General features: G+C 38.9%; 1 protein-coding gene across 1 annotated transcript in view; it reads right to left on the minus strand.

Annotated features, from left to right (window-relative positions):
* Positions 1 to 22,587, minus strand: part of Cpb1 (carboxypeptidase B1) — a 30,834-nt gene extending 8,247 nt beyond the window's left edge. The window contains exons 1-9 of the mRNA XM_015486965.2: positions 22,452 to 22,587; positions 22,268 to 22,343; positions 15,749 to 15,873; positions 9,665 to 9,764; positions 9,479 to 9,580; positions 8,539 to 8,640; positions 5,787 to 5,897; positions 5,608 to 5,698; positions 4,704 to 4,906 (exon numbers count right to left, since the gene is read on the minus strand). Of these exons, the coding sequence (XP_015342451.1) occupies positions 4,704 to 4,906; positions 5,608 to 5,698; positions 5,787 to 5,897; positions 8,539 to 8,640; positions 9,479 to 9,580; positions 9,665 to 9,764; positions 15,749 to 15,873; positions 22,268 to 22,343; positions 22,452 to 22,522 (981 nt within the window). The 5' untranslated portion in view covers positions 22,523 to 22,587. The remainder of the gene's footprint in view (positions 1 to 4,703; positions 4,907 to 5,607; positions 5,699 to 5,786; positions 5,898 to 8,538; positions 8,641 to 9,478; positions 9,581 to 9,664; positions 9,765 to 15,748; positions 15,874 to 22,267; positions 22,344 to 22,451) is intronic.
* Between the last annotated feature and the right edge of the window lie 289 nt (positions 22,588 to 22,876).

Raw genomic sequence — 22,876 nt, forward strand, 5'->3', positions numbered from 1 at the left:
CTGAGAAAATTTTGTGCTTCAGGACCCATTAGCCTGTAACAGTAGGACTGCGACCTTGTGACTCTAGTTTTAGGTAGGAGCATGGTGACAACAGTTTTCCACCTCCTAATTGCAAAATTTCTTCCCTCTGGATTTGTATGTTTATCCTAATTAGGACCTTGCACTTTGTCCACATGCTTGGGTGGAGCAGTGGGCTCTATCTTGGTGGGTTATTAACTACAGCTTTAAGAGGTGACAAGTGATATGCCAGTGGACTGGAAGGTGGATTGAAATCCACTTTAGAAGTGGATTTCAATGTTTGGTTATGTTTAGTAATTTTTCAGAAAGACTGGCATATTTTTTCTGGTTACTATTATCTTTCTCTTGGTTCGTGAGTATATATACTCATCCAGAGAATGGGCTAGGGCTGGGGATATAGCTCAGTTGGTTGAGTGCTTGCCTCGCATGCACAGGGGTCTGGGTTCAATCCCCGGCACACACCCCCCACACACAAAAGGGCCAGAATCATAAACACTGGGCCCTGATAAATCAGTCAAGTGAGATAACAGGGGTAAATCTTTAGCGATGTCCAGGGGCAGAGGTAATTAGGTGCTTTTTGTGGGATTAAAGACTTTTTTTTCTGATAAAAGTTCTGCAAATCTGTTACATGGATACTACCATTGAATGTGGCCACATGAATGCGTGTGTGTGTGTGTGTGTGTATAAACAGGGCAGCACAGAACATTTTTCAGGAGCCAGTAACTCTGGACTCCCCTGCTGGGGTCAGCTTAGCTATGGCTTCCTTGCTTCAGTGGGAAAATGAGAAACAGAACTAGAGAATTTCTACAATTTTCCAGCCATGACTTCCTAGCTTTCCTGTGAGGGAGGTCGGGTAAGACTCGTGCCCTGGGCTGCACTCTGCTGTCCTCTCGATCAGTTAGTAGAGTTTCCTGGGTGATGGCATAATGATGACGATTACCATTGTTAACAGTGTCATGCAGGCACCTGGGGTGTTGGGGGAAACGTCCTCATACCCAGTAAGTGCTGCTGTACCGCCCAGTTTTGGGAGTCTTGTCCTCTACGTCTTTCAGTTTTTAGTTCCTCTGACAATTAAGAAATCACATGATTCACTATTTTGTTATTCTTTAGAGTTTTGAAAATGTAAATATTTCTTTTTTTTCTGAGCCTTAAAACTTCCCTTGAAGATAGTGGTCGACAATATTGAAGGAATTCACACTGGGGAACACAGGGTGTGCTCTGGAAGCCACTGGAAACTCAGTGCACATCAGTCTTTAAATAATCTGGAAGGGCAGTTTGTGAAATGAAAAGCATCGTGTATGTGAGATACTCAAAATATTCCTGCACTTCCTACTGCTCTGGGAAACAGAGCAAGAAACACAAGAAACACTTGTGTTTCTGGCCACCTCCTAGGGTCCGTGTGATCATTTCTGCTCTTTTACTTCCTGGTCTTCTGTATGCCCATCACTACTCTTCTTCCCTCTGAAATTTTTCTCATATTATAAGCAATTACCAGGCAAGTTCCAAGAAAGATCTTTCTGAAAGGAAGCCACAAAAGTCTTTATCATTATTCTGATGTCAAAGGATTGCTGCTTATAGCATGCCTTAATTTTGGGTAAAAATACTAATATAAGTATAAAATAATTTCCTTGAGTTTAGAGTCTTATTCATCTTGGAGGGATTTTTTTTCCTACAAATATAATCTTATCATATATACATCAATGACTAGGTCAAACTACGTATGAGACAAAATCCTCACTCTAGCCCTTCAAGAAAATTCCTAGCTCTCTAATGTGGCATGATGCCATGAGATCGTTTTATTTATCTTTCACTACTTTCTGTAGCAGTCATGTTTCTCTAACTAAGAATTAATATGGAGACATCAGATTTGAATGGAAAATTCATCCTTCTAGATCAAGACCACTTTTTTCCCTTGAAATCCTCATTACAAATAAAAACTGTGAAAATGCCAATATACTTTTTTGCAGGGGAGAGATTCAAATTTTCCTTTGGCTATGCATACATTTGTAATTATACTATAGTTTAAGCTTGTTCTAGAAAAACGTGCTTTAGAAGTAAGTGAATTGGAATTTCACAAAATAAGAAAAAACAAGTGGAAAGAATTTTTATCTCTCCAAAGATCAAAGTTGCTTTGAGCTGTCAAACTAAATTCAAAGGCTAAATGAATATAATAATCAAATAGCTTTTGCCCAGGCTTTCCTGGCCTAGTGGCATATAAATATTTGTCTTAAGATAGTAGGCCAAAGTTTCATCTCAGAAAAAATATTGGACATTAAAGAATCTTTTAAATCAATGTGTGATATAAATCTAGATGAGTTTTACACTTTAGTCACCTTTTTAATATCCTGGAAAAGGTAAGAAGGGACATGTGCTTTTCCTTGAATTTATTAGTTTTGTGAATACTGAAATATTCATTCATGATAAAATTATTTAATGACTTATGCTCCTTTTGAGAATAGGTTAATATTTTATATCAATAGAATTCTGATAATTTCACTTCTTCATTAATTAGAGTTTAAAAGCAATTTTAGAAACAGAATTTTAAGTAGTATCTCTTTTGCTACTATCTGCTTTTCACTAATTTTAAGGGAAAGACTGATTTTTGGGAGAACATTCGTGGCTCACAATCTACTGGTGCATTTTCTCACTTCCTGGGCCCATGTGAATGGGCCAATTAAATTCTGAGTCTCTGAACCCTGGGTATTTTCCTGGATAAAGTTCCCATAGGAAGTAGCAAGCTTTATTCACAAGATTACAACAAATAAACAAACAAAAGCAAGAGTACTTGATTCCTTTTTAAACAATAGTTTGGAGACTTTTCAATAATCCAAATACTGGGTTATTATCATATGCAGTAGTCGATGCAAAGTTATCTCCTCACTATGAAGGATTAATTCATTCCCCAAATAAAAAAAAGTATTGAACCTTGTGAAAGCAGTTCAATTTCTATGAACACTTTAAACGTTTTGCTTAGTGTTAGACTTTGAGGTATTTACATCTAGAACTAGTAGATACTGAGCAAGCTAGACATATTCACTATTGAAACACTTTGTGTGTTTTATAATTTGCGTTTTCCCAATTCACTTTTTAATTCATTAGTATTTAGTTATGACAACTTTGTTTTCTCTTAGGATATAGGACAATTTAAATATATTCACAGGAATTAAGCAACCTCCTTCTTTTTGGTGGCCAGAAATCTAGGACAGAAACCAGGAGCTGACCACACCCATCTCTGGGGCCACAGGACCATGAACTCCCACTGGGAACATGCACAGATAGGGTATAACTGGAAAAGTGAATATTTAATGGTTCTAACTAATAATGTTTTCTTTTATTTTTTGGCTCCAGATAGGGAAAATGAGAAACATTTTGAAGATTTTTTTTTTTATAAAGAATCCATCCAACTATTAGCCATCAGTTTTCTGGGAGAATGGTTTGTTTTTCTGTTTTGCTCTTTTTCATGACATATTTACAACATTACGTTTTTTATTTGGTCTCTGAAAGACTGAATCTGAAAGTGCAAAACAAGAATTTCCAGTTCTTAAAGTTACTGGGCCTTCTAGATTAAGCATTTATGTAAGCCAAATATCTGTGTCATTTTCTAGATGGAGTACTTTTTAAAAAAAATTCTGGTGTAATTCAAATGCTTTAAATCTTATGCTTGCTCTTTTAGATTGTTGATCTGAACTTCTGGCAACCAGATGTTTCATAAATTAAAAAAAATATTGTTCGAAGGGATCAAATCTGCTTTTTTAAAAATGTATGCATCTATGTATGATATTTATTAGTGTGAATGTTATAAAACTCATAATATCTAAGTGCTCCTGTGATTATATCTTTAAAAAAAATTTTTGTAGTTGTAGATGGATAGTTTGCCTTTATTTTATTTATTTCATTTTTACGTGGTGCTAAGGACCGATCCCAGTGCCTCATACATGCTAGGCAAGTGCTTTGCCTCTGAGCGACAGCCCCAGCCCCTGTGCTTGTATCTTGATTTTCCAACAAGGTTGCTTTTGTTTTGAGTGAGAGATACTTAAATTTCTTTGCATTGTCTCCTAAATCTAGAAAGACTCATTCATATCATTCGTCCATTGATTGACTGACTGACTTCTCAATCTCACCCAATTGAACTGTGAAATAAGCAGTTTCAGGATCTCATGACTAAACCTGATCTCAACCAAATGTGACAAATTCCTAATGACATCTGCCATGCTCTGTGTCAACCCAGCTCAAGGCAACTCAACAAAACCAACTCTGACAAATACTATGTATGTGACTAAGGAACTCCAGTGACGATCCCAAATACATCTGCAATCATTATTTGAGTCAATATTGTGAAGAAGCCAGAGAAAATGGAACTATGGTCATTTTGAAGATTAGTGGATAAACGATACAAAGGTGACTGTTCCTGATTGCAAAATTTTTAAGTCAATTTATGCAGTTGATTCTAAACTCCCTATAAATTTATAGTAAGTTTTCTGTACTTCTGCTACCAAAAACCAATAAAGAAACTTCTAGAAATTGTTTTTATACATATATATATATATATATATATATATATATATATATATATATATACAATTTATATATATATATATTTTTTCCCCCAGGAATAAAATGAAAAACAGTCTTAAGAGTGAAATTTCCAAGAGTGAAATTTCCCAGCCACTGCCGAGTCGACTTACCAACTCCACATTGTTCTTCGGCAGATTGTAGGTGTAGGAGTAGGGATAGAGCAGCATCTGGGAGTACGAGTGGATTGTCAGGTATGCCTTGATGGAAGAGAGGTTGTTGCGGATGAAATCAGCCAGGGCCTTGGTCTCCTTCTCAGACTCGGGCACAGGTCCACAGTAAGTATCAGAACAGGGGTTTTTAGATGCTCCCACCTCTGGGAGAACATGTGTTGTTGTTAATGGCCAATGGTGGCCTTCTGAAATGATCTACCTACGGTCAGCTACCTGGGGGATATTTTAATGCTTTAAACTTTCACATTAGGAAGCTCAATGTACATTGTTTTCACGTGACTCTGTTGAACGATTCTCTACTATATGCATGTGTTATAAAATATGTACGTATTTACTGACAAGATTAACACAGTATGGTTTTAAGCTCGCAGGATAAAAAACTTTGCATATGAAATCATGAATGTATCCTGTATAGTATTACACAGCATGATCAATAAACTGTAAGAAAATTAACAAGCAGTGTACAAACTAATATCTATCAAAATTCTATATTACTATGATCACAACACAATGTTATTTAAATAATTACTAACTTAATGGCTGTATCTAGACACTCACTAGACTAGACTCTCTAGTGTACAAACAGTAGTAGGATTCTCTCTGATTTGTTCAGTCCTATGTCTTCAGCATCTAACACATTTGAGAACCCAACACAGTGCCCGATACATATTTGTCAAATGAATTAATAAACCACTTATTATGTGTGCTTTCAGAAAGTGAAAACTCTAAAATATAAAAATTTATAGTTTTTCTTGTTTTGGGACACTATCATGTTTTCTTATGTCATTTTTTTTTCTCTCAAGGTTTCAACCTATGAGTGCCATATGGCCAGCCAGGTACTTACCACACCAACCAGCAGCAAAATTTCTGTTGGGGTCTATGCCCACACAGGAAGTTCCAGCCTGAGTCGAGCGGGTCTTTCTCCACATTCGGTTCTGAAAATGGATTGTGTGGTTAGGACAAGGGTCACAGAAAGCAGTTGGTTTTCATTACATCAGTCCCACTCAGTGCGGGTTCATGTACCTTGGTCCAGGTGTAGACATAGCCGTCAATATTGACCACGGGCAGGACGTAAAAGTCCAATTCATTGAGAAGCTCTGTCATGTGGATCTCTTGTCCATAGGTGCGAACTGCCTGTGTGTGAATTACAAAGCAGAATTTCATGGGATGGGGATAGAAGGGCACCATGCTGCTAAATTTACATAGACAGGGTGAAGGTTGACTTTGGTAATGGAACTGTGTCCCCTATTGGGGTAGGCAAAGTTAATATTTAGAAAGCCATTGGCAAATGATCACTGGTTTTCTTTTTTAAATTATTGTTTTTAATTCTTCTCTGCTTTTAGCATACTTTTGTTCCATTCATATGTAACACAGGGAATTATTGTTTTTTTATTTTAACTTTTTCCTTTAGAGATGAACATAGATTTAATAAAAATTAAAGACTTTTTTTCCCTCAGGGCATTCCAAATTTGTTGTACATGGAACTACAAATTAAAGACCTTTAAAGAACACACACACACACACACACACACACACACGTACTTGTTTCCTTTGCGGTAAAAACTGCAATCACTTTTTATCGAATTTACTAGGGTATGAGCATAAGACCTAGTCCTGGTATGTAAGGAGGGTCTATGGGTGGTTATTCATGTTCCTAATGACATCACCTAGATATTTACCTATTTTTTTAGAGTTTATAAAAAAACTTTCCTGGATGATATTACTAGAGGGAGTGTCCAACACGGAAGAAGAATGAGAATGTGTCTCCTTAATCCACTGATGGGTTTGGGGAAGTTCTTCCTGAGTATAGACGTCTCTGCTTCATCCTGTTTTTTTTTTTTAATATTTATTTTTTAGTTGTAGTTGGGCATAGTACCTTTATTTTACTTATTTATTTTTATATGGTGCTGAGGATTGAACCCAGGGCCTTGCCCATGCTAGGCAAGCGCTTTACTGCTGAGCCCCAGCCCCAGCCCCTTCATTCTGTTTCTTGAGAAGGGAATCCCATTAAGGGACTGGTTGTCCCTGTTAAGTAAACACTTAACTATGAACGAAGGACACTGTGCCCATTTAATTTGTTCTCTTTCATCGCAGATCTTTGGCTCTACCATCATGGTAAAGTTAAATTCAACATTCTCCTCGGCTTGTTTACATAACTTGAGAATGTACAAGGCTTCTCTATGTGAACAGTTTTTACATACTTTTTGTGATTCTTTACACATATACTCCTTACACTAACATATGATAAAGTGTGTGCTTTTTAGGTTGGAGAAGCTGTAGAGCCATGTTCTTTGAATGGTCTACACACTGATGATAAAAATCTAACTTTCTCCTTCTAAAGGACAGAGGTAAGCTGCCCAGTAAAGTCAGGGGACGCTTCACTGACTTCTAGACCTGAAATCAAGACTAGAAATCAAGACTTTGGTAAGTAAATACAGAAGGGCTTCACACAAAGTAAATTACATTGTACATGATCATATTCTTGTATTTTAAAGCACTTCAATGTAAGCTTTAAGATTTACAAAGGAGTTGCAAAAATAATAAGAGGAGTTCTTATAGACCCTTCTCCCAGATCTCCCTAATGTTATGACCTTATATCACTGTGGTACAATTATCAAAGTGAAGGAATGAACCTGGGCATAACAATATTAGAAGTTAGATATAGGCTTTGTTCAGATTTCACGGTTTTCCACTCATGTCCTTTTTCTGTTCTGGGTCCTTCTAGGATCCCACCTTGGCTTTGCTTCTCCTTTCTCCTTGTCTTTTCTGATCTGTGATAGTTCTTCAGTTTTCCCTTGTTTTTCATTGACCCTGTTTAAGAGCACTTATCAGGTTATTTTGCAGAATGTCTCTCAGTTTGAGTGTGTCTCATTGTTTACATTATCTTTTTGTGATTAGCTCCACGTGTCAGGGGAGGAGTGTCACAAGGGTGATGTCTCCCTTTACTGTACAAGATCAGGGGCACATGGTGTCAATATATCTGATTTATCTCTGGTGATGTTCACCTTCACAACTTGGTTAAGGTAGTTTCTTTTTTAAATTTAATCTATTTAAAAAAAATTTTTTTAGTTGTAGATGGACACAATACCTTTATTTATTTTTATGTGGTGCTGAGGTTCGAACCCAGTGTCTCACTCACACTAGGCAAGTGCTCTACCACTAAGCTACAACCCTAGCCCTCTGCTAGGTTTTTCTATTCCAAGTTTTCCTTTGTAATTAATACATTTTGAGGGGGAAGATATTTTGTGATCCTGCAAATATCTTATTTCTCCTTAAACTTTTACCCACTCATTTTTGTGTCCCTCTGTGGAGTTACCTGAATTGATTATTCAGGTGGTATTCTAAAGGTGATTTTATAACATATATATTAACTATTTATTAAGTCATTTGTTATGCTAGTAGCACTCAGGGATATTTAAAAACTTGAGTTTTTAAGTTATTAGGAGATCATGTTCCAATTGGTAGCTAATCCACAACCATTAATTTTTAATGACCAGTTCACTATACTAGCAGTTAGCATGCTCACCCAAGGTGGGTGAGGAAAAAGTTCAGATAAGTGAAATGCAGATAAATTCAATTCTCTAACTGCTTAGAAATTCCACCTTACAATGATCTCTTGATAAAATTTGACACCAATTCTGAAAAACAAGAACTTGGAATTCTGGATTTTTTTGGTCCTGTGTCATTCTCTTATTCTAGCGAGGTTATAAGGAATTAACTGGAATTAAAAAATACTTTCTTTCACTATTTGCCAAAAATCATTGCACAGACTGACCTCTCTCACAAACCACTGGCAGAATGCAGGAGAAATCCACTCTCTGGCGTGGAAACCACAGTCTATGAAGATGGCGGGCTTATTTCGTTTGGCTTTGCCAACCTGGCAACAAAATGCAGAAGGAAGTTATGATTGACACTCTGGCATTCAGGGGTTAACCTTCATCATCCACTGGTGTTTCAGATTCAACAGGTGAAACCTGACAGCGTGTGATATATCCTATGATTAAATTAAAACACAATACCAGCACAGTATGCGCTTGCCTCTAGACACAATGTTTGAGCTGAGAGCTTACGTGGCTGTTTATTATTTTTATTAAGCTTGACAAGCTCATATTTTCCAAAGATGCCTGATTACCCTGCTTAATGGTCCTCACGTGGAGGTTATTTTCAGCCGCTATTACTAGGTGACATGACCAAGACAACTGGATGAGTAATTAGAGGTAATCACAGTTGTTGCTAATCTCATAAGAATTTTCCCTCCTCTCCACTATTTCTCGTCTTTTTATTTCCTTCATTAGAATTACATGACAAAAATGGCATTAGAGGATGACAGAGACAAATTGTCGGTGCGCTTTGTAATGTTGTCTGATAAACGTGAAGTTTATGAAGCTCTTTAGCAAATGGATTTGCAAACAACAGCTGGGAGAGAAGGATTTCATCAAGGTAGATGATCATTTACATTGCTTACAGGAGTGTGGTTAAATTTATAGGACTTCTCTTATTTTATTGCATTTTCTTTTTGAATAAATCAAAGTAATGATTTAAAAATCCACATATGATAAAGGAAGCCAGGGAATCTGTTCGACTCCCTGGGGGATATAGGCAGGAAAAGTTATAACAGTGTTTGGGATAACACGTCTGGGAAACAGATGTTAATGCATTAGAACTCACTGATTTAAAGCCCTCAGACCAGCAAGCTCATGGTTAAAAATAATTACCTTGAGGAGGTACATGGGGCGTCCTTCAAAGGTGGTTCCAATGACGCTGCGGGAGACGAGATTTGGGTTCTCCTTGGCAACTTGTTGAGTCCAAGCCTCTATCTACCAAAGGGAATCATTTGCGGATTAACAGGACATTGTTGGTTCAATTGCCAAAGCAATGTGAAAACCACGTGTACCTCATACCGTTTCCCAGTTGTTGTACTTGGTGTAACTGTGTCCAGCGGCCCGGCTCCAGCTATCAAACTGGGCCTCCATCTCATTTCTCAGGTTGCTTATCAATACCCTGTAACAAACCAGAAAGGTGCCCCTAGGTAAACACACAGGAAACCCCAGACATAGCCACTGCTTTAGGGGATGGTCCTGTGCATCCCCAACAGATTCATAAATTGTAAGCCTTTGAGAAGGCCATTTGAGGGTGTTGGCAGGACAGGCTCTTCCTCAGTCCAAGCTTTACATATTTGGTGTCCTTAGACCCTAAGCTCAGAAATGGTTTCCCCTGGGATCTTGCATGTTCTGGGCAAGGGTTTGGGCACACGACAATATGTCCCATCTATGATCTTTCTTCCTTGGGACTTTCCTGATTTTATCAGTGAAGTCTCAGCTCCCAGAAACCTACTCAGTCCCACGTAAATGGGGACAGTGTCTCATCCAGAGCCATCTCCAGGTTTCAAGAAAAATATCTTAGTGGCCTGAAGCTAAAGATTTATTGGGTTAAGAAGTCTGGGCTTAAAGAACTAGTTTCTATTTGCCTGTTTGGCTGGCGTAAGTAATCAAATAATAGTTCCGTAATCAGGTAACATGAACATTGAGGACAGGATACCTGAGGCCCTCCTCTTCCTATGAATGCACAGTTCAGTTAAAGTGCTCTTAAAAGTGGCATGCCTGAAGGTGTGGGCGTGGGTGTCTTCATTTCCCTTTGCCACAGGGTATTTGGAAGGGACACAGTTTTATAAGCATTAAAGTCCTTGGTCACAGCACTGTGAATATTACAGACAGAGGCCATTTTGCAGGAACTTCTATTATCCACAGTGGAGCCTTGAAATGGTTTTATCTGCCACATGGAGAATTACAATCACACATCAAAAGTCTGCCTTTCCTGCGGTCGCCCCCAAGGGCATTCTGACAGAGTTTATCAGGGACATCCTCTGAACCTTCCTCCTGATTGCTCCTTCATTTGGGGGAACTTGAATATGAACTTGTGTCTGTTCATGGAAAATGCAATAAATCAACACTGAATGGTATTTGCTTCCTAGCAAATGATAAATTCTGTCCCAAGGATTTCACTCTCTTAAGGTATTAAGAAAATGAAAAGGAGAAGATCTTAAAATTTATTCTGTGGAAAGAGATTTTTTTTTTTTTTCCGTTGAACAGCCATCCATAGTTTGTGTCTTGATTTTCTGTGGCCACTTAAAGTTAGTAGGTGAAAGCAACGTGAATTTGCAGTTTTACAGTTCTATAGGTTAGAAGCCCAACACAGGACTCACTGGGCTGAAAACAAGGTGTCCACAGGGATGTGTTCCTTCCAGAAGGTTCTGAGGGAGAGTCGGATCTCTCTGAGCCCCCTACTGGTCCTGGAGGTCACCTACATTTTGTGGCTGGTTCTTCCTCTTCCAACTTCAAGCTAGCAACAATAAACCAAGTCCTTCTCATATCCAATCTTCTGACTTCTACCTCTACTTTAAAGAACTTGATGGATTGCAGTGCACCTGTCTAGACAATCCAGGGTAGACTTCCTATTTTAAGTCAGCTGGTTAGGATCCTTAAGCCATCTAATATCTCAATTCCCCTTTGCCAACACGTTTAGACAAAGTGGGGATTAGGATGTCGACTTTTTGGAGGGATTATCATTCTGCCTGCTATAGTTAGGAATGATGATGACAGTAAGTGCCATAATTATACTGAATGTGAAATCAGATTTTTAGGGAATAGGGTGGAAGTGGGAGGAATCCTGAATTGGAAATCAAAACATCAACGTTGCAGTGTGGCCCAACCCATCAACTCACTTTAGAAAAGTCATTTAATTTCTGGGCCTTAATTTCATAAATTTTAGAATTGGGGCATTGGATTGATGGATATTCAATGTGTTTTTCAATTCTAAAACGCAAGGCTTCACTCAAATCCATAGGCTTTGTTCATTTACATAGATGTTTTTCAGGTATGTGAAAAAAAAATTTTTTTTCCCCAGTTACCACATCCATAAACACTAACATGGAGGAAAGTAAAGTCTAGACTTTCAAACCATAAGTTGGAAGTAAAGTCTAAACTTCCAAACCATAAGTTGGAAGTTTAGGAAAATAGTTTTCAAGAAAAACAAAAAACTAAAAACAACAAAATAAGCAAAACAGAAATTAAACAAAAATTAAAAACAAAATGGCAGAAGCCTTTAAGAAAATTATGGTATTCCAATATCATCAATTTGAAAGAACAAATCCTACTAGCTAACAAGGATGAACTTCCAAAGAGAGTGGGGTGGAGAGAAAATGGTAAATGGTAAATGATGTATTTATCTTTTACTTTAACACGACTTCCCACTGGAAGTGAGCAAGTGAAATATCAAGCCAGGCCACATGGCTTCTTCGTGGGTGTGCAGAGGAAAGATCTCATGGGTTAATCGCTTCCAGCATTCTGCAGCCTTGAGACTTTGGCTAGACATCTGCATCTAAGGCCATAACCACGGCTGTCCTGAGCTATCTCTGGGTGGAGGGGCAGCAAAACTCCCAGAGCATATAGCTTCCCTTTCACCTGCACCCAACCTCAAGTTCAAATTATTTAGAAGAATCAGTGACCATGCAGGGGCTAGTGTTGTTTTTTGGTACTAAGAAGAGACATTCCCTGAGAGTTATTATTGTGTTAAATATTAAACATTTTCATCAATAACCAGGACAAAGAAGCATTAAAAAACCCAGCTGGTTAAATTTAAGATGATACCCAAGTGTGGAGTGTCGTGTAGTAACTTGTGAGAGAGCATCAGAATGAGACTGAAATACAGTGTTGACTTTAGCCTGAATGCAGGGGATTGACCTCAAATGATCCTTTCCAGACTTATGATTATTTGATTTTTATTGGATTTAGGATGAAGCACTACTTTAGCTATATTACAAAAATATTATTACTAAATAATGAGCTACTATTGTAGAAGATTAAAACAATGCCTCTTAATATAATAGGGACCACATTATAGCTCCAAAAATCCAGATGATATACAGTGTTTTATACTTTTATATGCTCCTTTTATAGCGCCATTCAACTTCTTTTCCTTTTTTGTATTTTTAAAACTTGCAAGCAAATTAGAAAACTGTGGTTTCCAACAAAGCAAAGAACAGAATGTCTGAGAAAGAGAGATGACTCAATTTTATCTCCTTTTCAGATTCCAGAAAATGGAGCATTTGTTCAGTTCTTGGACTATGCGCCCATTACTACTGAAAACACTGCTATGCACTCATCACTATCTGAAGACACTTTCCTGTGTGACTCTGAAGTACTGCAGAAGAATGATGCTATTGTCAGTTATAACAGTCTTTCTCTGGATTGAATAAGGCCAAGATAACCTTGCAATTTGGAGGAAGGAACTCTGCAGAGGTTGCCCATCCACAACTTCAAACCATAAAGTTGGAGATTTACACTATTTTCTAGTTTTCCTATATCTCAGGATGCAACGTGGCCATTAAAACCAGTTGTCTTTTTTTTGTACACATTTTAAATTTTTTCCAAAGATAATTCAGGATCTTACTAAAACTCTCAAGTGGTATGAGTCTTGGTGAAGAGAGTTGGAACTACCAAAAAAATCCAAAGAGCTATTTTGTGAAACTTGTGCAGTGGACGGTTCCTGATATGTACAAACACAAATGCAAATTCGTGCCAGCAGGAAACCATCTAAATACAAATTAGTTACCATATGAGGTAATAATAGGGTGCATGGGGACTGCTCATGGCCCCGGCAAGGATATTGCTGGAGTACTTCTCCAGGATTTCTAGGGACTTATTATTATTTAATATTTAGAAAATTATATGCTACAAATGTGTTCAGCAGTGAACAGAGAAGCAAAAATTAACAAGATCTTAGCCCTCAGGGAACACCCTATGTTCTAGATGAGACCATATTTATCCACGAGGCTCAGAAAGTTTACCATAAAAAAAGCAAGTGAATTTTCTACTTGGTCCAGTAAATGCAGATGGAGAGGGGATTGGAAACCCTTTCATTATTTTGAGATATGAGTAGAAGTGGGACAGTATGCAGATGGCTAGTATTAGTATATGGTTGCTGCTCTTCCTTTGTTTTTCTTAAAGGAGTCTTAAAAATTCATCCTTTTGAATGTTATCAAGGCCCCTAAAGGCTAGGCTTTCAGAAGTCCTTCCTAGATAATAGCAAGAGCAAAATGCCAGGAACATGAATCTTAATCACATTTTGAAATTTACTAGGTTATATTTTGTTTAAGACGACAGTCAGTTTTTAAGGTCACATTTTGACACTTCCCTCAGGCAGAAGCAGATAGCTAAGTGATATGAAGCATGATAATGGGGTTAGACATAACAGTTTTTGTTGACCCTTAAAAAAGGGTAATCTATTTTCTCTCTGTGCACCACAGTAAGCGAGCCCTAACAGCATACTCAGGAATGATAGTTGGGATACTAGTTGCACCTTATTTACATATTGTTTGATTCCATTTTTACAACAGAACTTTGATAGTAGCATTGTGTCTTCATTTCATGAATAAGGGAACTGAAACTCAGAAGGGGCAGATAAATTCCCCAACATCTCACAGCCAGGGAGTTACAGAGTCAGGATTAGAATCTAGGCTGTTGTTTTTCCAAAACATTTATTTGTTGCAATAGGCCCCACCAATTCTGATGTTGGTACAGACTTTATATTTGACAATTCTGACACTTGTACTAGTACTGATAGTCTTCTTTGATGCTTTTTTTCCCCTTTGGTACTGGGGATTAAACTCCACCCTTGAGCCACATCCGAGCCCTATTTTGTATTTAGAGGCAGGATCTCACTGAGCTGCTTAGTGCCTCACTTTTGCTGAGGCTGGCTTTGAACTCATGATCCTCTTGCCTCAGCCTCCCGAGCCGCTGGGATTACAGGTGTGTGCCACCCGACCTGACTCCTTTGATGCTTTTAAGATGTGGAAAAAAACCAGAAAATTTCTAGTGTTAAAATTATGTAGGTCATCTTTTCTTAAAACACAATGGAGACTTGAGCATGTGGTTGGTGATTGTTGGGTAAATGTTTTGAGAATTCAGAACTGGAGCTTGAGAACACTTCTTTACTCCTTCTTGATCCAACCCTGGAAGAAGAGCTCTGCTTTGCATTGAAGACCTATTTTTTTCCCCTCTCTCTCCTGCAAATGCCTCCTGGCCGCCATATTTTCTCTACCTCTCAGACTTAGCATAAGGTCTGTTCTTTGCCTGGAGTTTGGTTTTCCTTGTCTTGGTTTGGCTCACTCCTACTCATCTTTTGGTTCTCAGCTGAAGACTCATTCTGGTCTGAAGACTCATTCTTGGATTCTAGACTTGGTCTATTCCTCTCAAATTCCATTTCTCTGTCCTTCCTAGTATCTGTCCTATGACTGCAATTTCTCCTTTCAAATCTTTATCTCTCCGAAAGCAGATGGGGCCACATCTAAACTTTTTAGCATTTGAAACATGGAGGCACTTGATACCCTCTTAGGAAAACTTGAAAGACCTTGATGGACCAGCATTTGGAGAGAGGAGACAGAGTGATCAGCTTAGCCAAGTCTACTCTAGGCCTCTGGAGAACCACTCTTCTTTCCTTGAGTCCTTTCTCCATGCCTGCTCCTACAGCCAGAGAGAATGGTAGAATCTTGGGAAGAAGAGGACAGGAGTGTCACTCAGACAGTCTTGTTCTTAAGCTAAAGGATCATAAGGAGTCCTTGGGCTCATAATAGATGGGATCATATGGGAAGAATATTTCAGATTTGGGGATAAAACTGTGTCTCGCTGGTAATTGAGTGTCCTTTGTTTTGGCTGCACTCTTGTGAAGCAGTAGCAGGGCAGAATCTGGCTGAAGAACTGGGATTCACTAGCCAACGCTATTTTCATTAGAGCAATAACTAAACATAAAATCTACCAGGATGGAAGTCTTAAGACTGAGAATACAGGGCCAACTTAGGCTTTGCCTCTCTGTGGGGCCATGGGGAAGACATGGTCTTGGTCTCATTTTTACCTTCCCAGGGCTCTTCAAAGGCTCTCATGAAAGCATGCATGGGAGAGAATTTGAATAGATGTACAACTTAAACTTACTCATATTGTAGCTTGTTCTGCTCCAGAAGGTCCTCCACAGCGACACAATCTTCTGCTTTAACAGAGAAGTCAACTGTACTGCGGGCTTGGACTTGTATGACAGAATCTGGTTTCCAGAAGTCAATCTGAATACAAAACCAAGGTATATTATATTAGACTTCTACCACTCAAAAGGCGAGTTATAATCAGAAGGCACACTGTTGCTTATCTCCAATGAGTTATTTGCAAAATCAAAATTGTCTGTGAAGATCCTTAAAAAAACTCCTTTGAGTAAACAAATGTTGGGACCAAGCAGTTAGATATTGATGAAAACGTTTACAAATACATATATACGTAACATTAACTGATTATCAACAAGCATCAAGAATATACAATTTTTCCCCATAATATTATGTAAATCCAATATTCCACATGTGCTCTTTTCTACTTATTGATTTTCTAGAGCACTTGCTTGTTACGATGGCAGAACGGTGGCAAGGGATAAATATTCTAAACCAATGATAGTAAATTAGCTACTTACTGTCCACCCCCCCCCAAAAAAGGAGAGAAGTTGAACTTTTCCTTTTCCTTTTTTTTTTTTTAACTTTTGTTTTTTCCAATGGACTGATTTTATAAGTTTGTCCTGTGACTTATTTGTGTAGAAGTCACAGTAATCTGTGGAAACAAGCGTGTCCCTGACCTGGGGAAGATACCTCAGGGAGAAATTCAGCGTCCTTCCATACTGAGTATCTTGGCCCCCAAATACTTGAGAATAAAATATTCTTGGGGATCCAGGAATGTACTGACATTTTCATTTATTCAGTCATTTGACAACTGTTACTGAGGACCTATTATGTTTTAGGCTCTATGCCGGAGATGAAGAATATATTAGTGGCAAATGAAACGTGGTCTCCATCTTCATGAGGGCAACTTTAGAGAAAATTAAGTTCAAAATAATAGCATGTCATATTTGAAGACTCTAATGCTTTTGTTTGTGGATGTGTAGCTTCAGTATCCTTTTTCCATGGAAAAGTATTAGAGCATACCGCCTATTACAGGTGTATGTTTTCCTGTTTCTTCCTTGTGCCTCCTGGAAGCCTGAGGTGAGCCTGACAATGGGTCTTTCTTTGTCTCTCTGTCTCATCCAATCCCTGTTTAGATGTTTGTGAATTAGTCTCAGGCTGGTGATCAGATTGATGGTGATATTTAGGACCATTGCTTGGAAAATTGGAAAGGAGTGAGATAGACTGGACAGTAGAAATAGGAGTTCAAATGGTTCAGTTTCAGATACACTGGGGGATGAGTGGCGGGAATCCAGTAACCTATATCCTGCCATCTTCAAAATACTGTGGAAGTCCGGGGGGTGCTGAGCTGGGGTCTTAGAGAATGTCAGGGCAATGGAAGGCAGGAGCGTGAGGTCCCATCAAGAGGGATTCCAGAAGAAAAATAGAGTGTGGTTATCACAAAGGGGTTGAACGGAGAGAGTATGGATGGTGGGATAAGGATGAGCTACAGAATGCCACCTAGTGAGTCAACGATGACAGGATAAAGATGAGAGGTTAGATGATAGTGGAGGAAGGACAAAGGGTGACATGTGACAAGAGCCCAGAAAGCCGGGGCTGCCTAGCCAGCATTGTGCAGGGAAAGACAAGGCAAGGAAGCACATGGGAAGAGGGAGGCTGTTTTTGGAAGCTGTCTCTGATGGCGTTCCTTACAGTAGGTGCCCGTGATTCCAAGGTGAGGCAGGAGAGCAGAGAGTGACTTTGTGATAGGCACAGAGGCGTAGCGTTGGCAAAGCGCATAAAGTCCTCTGAGCATCTGTAGCCGACCCGATATCATCCACTTACATGTAATTGCGGGGACCTTTAAGTGTGTTCAGCAGACTCCCCAGTTCTAAGATCTACTTCTCTGTTCCTGAGGGCACTTTCCCCGGGACTAGGAAAAGCCAAATATCAGCTCTGGGCAGGCAGGGGCTGCAGAGGACCTAACTTTTTCTGGAGAACTGCTCAACCAGTGACCTTGGAAAGTAGTAATTTAGGTTCCCCAACTCCTGACCTCTCAGGTGGAATCACTTTGAAATGTGTAGTTTGTACCTTTTCCTAAACTGTCCCTATGGATTAAGATCGGGGGTCCTCTGTGGTACTTGGCTTAGTAATGCTGCCCTCTTTTTTGACTGTATTACTTCCCACTTTTATTTATTTATTAATTTTGTATCAGAGCTCTCTGCATTCCTAAATGGTCTCCTTCCCCACCCAGCTTTGTTTCAGGTCCATTCTGGAAAAAACCTCTATTAGAGTCTACATTTCTACTCAAAGCAAAAAATACCTGATGATATTTTTGGTGATGATTCTAATTTGACCTTGAGTATTGGTTTCTTTCTGATACTAAACTGAAAATTGTCTTCTCTAACCTCCTAAGCTCTTGCCCATAGGTCTGGGTTCTGCCAAATATTGGAACATTACATATGAATATAGAGTGTTATCTTTAAAATTCTGCTCTGAGAATGGGGGATTCTTATAAGGGGATGTTATAAACATGTTTGACAAAAACTTGGAGACTCAGCCTCAGGTTGCTTAAAAATTTTGTTTCAACGTGGGTAAACTTCATCAGCAAATCTGTCAACACCCATCAGTGTGGAGTGCTGTGGGTGTGACATAGTCTTCCAGAAAGTGTCCTTTGTATTTCCCAGGAACACAGCTGGAAGTCAGCAGCAAACAGTAGCTGCCCAGCTATTTACCAATGCACCAAGTGTGGATCCTAACGATAAACTCGAGTAATGACACAAAGAGGTAATGTGAATTTCAGGAACTCCCAAGAACTTGTGAATGAGATGTATGCCTGAGTATGGAAAAGGGTGAAATATACAAGATGGAGGGGAATGAGTTATATGTTCAGATGTTATAAAACTGAAGTTACAAAATTACAAGTGTGGCAGAGAACCATACACAAGATTTGTTGGAAGGATATCTTTGAGTGACAGTCTGGTAAGAATACCACCTACATCAGCCAACTGGCTAATAACTAACGAGTCCTTTCTATAATGTTTCACAAAACAAGCACAAAAGCAAGATGGAACCTTAAAATCATTTGAGAATATGACTGGCATATAAAAGAGTGAATACTGGTGTTGGAATCCTTGGTTTGTCACACGTTTATTTTTCCACCTTGCATTTGACTCTGAGTTGAGCATCTGATAGATCCCTTCATTTATCTTAAGGACATTTTCCAATTTTCCTTTCTAGTTAGAAAATGAAGCAACTTCTATTCCAGGCCTAATTTCAGACAGAGGGAGGAGCTTCCTATTGTAGCAGCAACAATGAGACATGGGAACTGTGACGATACAGGATAGAGCAAAGCATACCTTAAACTTGGAAAACAGATTTCAAGAAAGGCTAGAGAAAATAAAATACATTTTATGGCAAATGTCTCCAATAAAGGGATCAGTATAACCTTGATTGCAAGGGGGTAAAATTAAATCCTTCCTATACAATTGCAGATGAAAGAGGAGAGGCTGCAGAGTGCAGCCTGGCCCAGATCTCTCCAATACATTCAGCTTTTAAAGGGCACTTTCAAAAGCTGGGAGGAAGGACACTTGGCCAAAGATGAATACGAATACTGGATGCCCTTGTAATGATCTTATCAGGAAGGCCACATCCCAGAATACACTACCACACACAACTGGTAGAGAGAATTAAAATAAAATCTCTTTTTTAATCATGTTGGACATTAAAAAAAGAAAAGAAAAGAAAAGAAGAGGAAACATATGTCCTACTTCTCAGAGCTAAGGCATAATGTTTGAAGAGAGAAACTGGGCCTCTTATTTGGCTTCTGTCCTTTCTAAGAAGGAATAACACTGTTCCTTGTATCCTATACTTCTACTGAGAGAGGAAATTACCACCAAGATAAGTTAAAAATTTTTCACATGCTATTTAGGCAGAAATGATTTCTTTGGAAAGAGAGCATGGAGGTCCAAGGTAGATGAGGAGATGGGTGATTCTACTGGCATGTAAATTGTATTCAAAATCTCAGATCTAATGATAGCAACAATGAAACTTGCATAGTTCTTCCTGTTTAAGTTCTTCCTAAATGTCTTACCTAAACTAACTCTCACAGCAATCCTCAAAAGTATTGTCAACATTATGCCAATGGGGAAGTTGAGTCTCAAAGAGATGTCTGAGGCTTAGATACCCAGTGGTAGGGCCAGGAATTGAACATGGCAGCCTGAGACCCGATTCTCTGCTCCTGCCCACCACAAAATGTTGAATTTTAGGGGCTGGAGTTAGGCTCAGTGCTGGAGCACTTGTTTAGCCTATGTGAGGCACTGGGTTCGATTCTCAGCACCACATAAAATAAACAAATAAAACAAAGGTCCATCAACATCTAAAAAAATCATAAAAATGCTGAATTTTAGATAACTAGAAAAAAAAGGTACAGATGTGATTGCAGAACTTTTTCAGCAACATTGGAAGAAACAAGAGTTTGAAGGGCTTCCTGGGGAGTAATGGGGGGCCAGTCCTGGATTTCATCAACAGGTGAAGCTCAGAAGCAGGAGCTCCTGGGGCCTGGCATGGGTGCTGGCAGAGCCACAGAGGAAACTGGAAGCAGACGGACAGAAAAGGAAGCTGTGGTTTCTGGGAGTCAGACGCAATTAACTTCATCTTCCTGTTGGAAGAGACCCCTAGCCAGGAGAATACTGATACTTGATCTCAGTCAATCATTTGATGGAGTCTGCACTGAAATCTTCTTTACTAGCTGGAAACATGCCTCTAACTTAGGGCAGTTGAGCAGACTTACCCAAGGAGAACAGGCTGATGGATCACTTTCAGGGCTGACCACTGTGTCTCCCACATCAGAGATGCTGATTAATGAGTTGAATGAGCAAAACCATTCAGGAGGTCTCTTTTCTATGCTTACCCCTGATCTACTTAATATTTTTCTTTATCAGTCAAAAAGGGATGCTTATCAAACTTGAAGGTAATACAAAGTTAGGGGGAAGAATTATTTCCTTGTTGACTGAATTCACTCTTAAAACGATCTCAACATGCTGAAAACAGGCTATCAAGATAAATTTTAGCAGCCTAAATCTAAAATCCCATATTTAGGTAAAAAAAAAGGTCAATTAGGTAAGCAAAGAAGAAGGAATAACTTGTTGAAAGGTGATTCATCTGAGGAAAAAAATAACCTAATGATTTTGATTGAACACAGGTTTAACAGAAGCTAAGAATGTTCTATAAGGGCTCAAGATGCTAAAAAAAGTCTTAGGCCCCATTAATAAATGTCTGCTTTACAAATGGAGGCAGGCAACGGTCCCGTATCATGTATTAATCAGACTGTACCTGGAGGCCAACTGTCAATTCTGGTAGCCACATTTTTTAACAGGAAATCCAGACAGACTGAGCTATATCCAGAGGTGACCAGAATGATCAAGGGTCTGTAAACTAGTGCTAAGAGAAATGATGAGAGGGCTGGAAAAGATAAATCTTAGAAGTAACACAATATTTGGTTCAGCTAGGTCTAATGGGCCAAAGTTAGAAAAGGCAGCCTTCAAGTAAGAGGGAGAAAACAGGATGGACTTTTAAGGCATATGGATGATTCCAGAAAGTAGTATACCTACTATCCCTGCAGGTTTTATTAGGACTAGCAACCGGGGGATGCCATTTCCTGGGAGGAAATTCCAGATTTGAGTGGAAGATTGGAATTGGTGACTTTCTATTCTCTTTCAGTGTTAAAAACCTTGGATGATGTGAAATGCACTACCCTTTTCTTTCTTCACAATTTCAAAGCTAGAAAATGAAAGCGAGGTGGACAGATCGATATTTAGGAGCCAGGAGACTTGCTAATATGTTTGTGAAGAAACAGCACCAGTTCAAGTGGACCTATTTGTGATCAGCAATAACTTCCGGCCACATTACAGACACAATTAAAAATGTTGGTTTCCACTCCATAAACAGTGATTTTTTTTAAAGTAGCAGAGAGATTTTGGTTGCTTGAAAGCAAAATAAAAGTAAGAAAACCACTCATGGTTTTCTAATTCCCCCCCTTGCCTCCCCACCCGCCTCACATCATATCATTAAGGGGACCAAAATCAAGGTCATGAAACCTCAAGCTGTTTGATTTGGAATGAAAGAAAATCAAAGAGAACAGATGATACGTGAGTTGTGGAAATGAATTTGAAGTTGGACACAAGCCCAGTTCCTCAGTCATTTCCAAGTTGATCATTTTTCTTTCTTGCTTTAGAAGGGAAGTGGCTGCACATTAGATGTTCTGTGACCTTTGAGACGGCTCCAGCTCACCCAGTTGTCACCCTCTGTCAGCACTTTAAAAAGTCTTTATGGATTTATAATACTATGAGGCTTGTGGCTATCTAAATTAGGCAGAAAAATCAGGTATCATGGTATTATGTGCTTTCCAAGGTTTTATTTCTTGCGACTGAAATGCTGTAGTTAATATTTCCTGTCATTCTTCCTTTGACGGAATCACAGTACAACCAGTTTTTAAAGCAGGTGTGAAGCAAACCTAATGTACATAATGGTTGCTTACCTGGTAGTTGCTGGCCAACTCACGGATTACGTCGAGGTGATTTTCATCTTCAACTTGAACACGGAAAACCTTATGACTAAATGGTGAGATAGGAGAAGAATAGGAAATTAAAAGTTGGGTAATGTGTCCAAACTTTTGGACTAACAAGGAAGAAGACTAGCTCTTTAAGGAATTGCTCACCTACCCTTCAAAGTGCTCACTAGGAGGATGAGCAGAGGCGAGGGCCACGGTCACCAGAGCCAGGAACACCAACATTGTGTCTGACGAGGCCTGTTGGGTGACTCAGAGTGCCACCTGTCTTTATACGCGGAGTGTTCTTTACTCTCTCCTCCAAGATTGCAAATAAACACTATCAGATCTTGATTGCTGGTTTTCCTGGCATTGCTGCCGTGGAAGCTGTGTGAAGTCTGAGAAGATCTCTCTCTCAACACCTGTGGAAACAGACCAAATTTATCTAATTTGGAGTTAGACCTTGAGTAGTCTGGTGCAAAATGTATTTTAAATAAAATCTATGTTGTGGTCTTTCTTTTTTTTTTTTTAATTGAGAATTGTGTAAGTAAATTCTATAGATCTAAGTATAAAGTTTGATGCGTCTTGACAAATGTGTAC

The sequence above is a fragment of the Marmota marmota genome, unplaced genomic scaffold (genome assembly GCF_001458135.2).
Source record: "Marmota marmota marmota unplaced genomic scaffold, marMar, whole genome shotgun sequence".
NCBI lineage: Eukaryota > Metazoa > Chordata > Mammalia > Rodentia > Sciuridae > Marmota > Marmota marmota.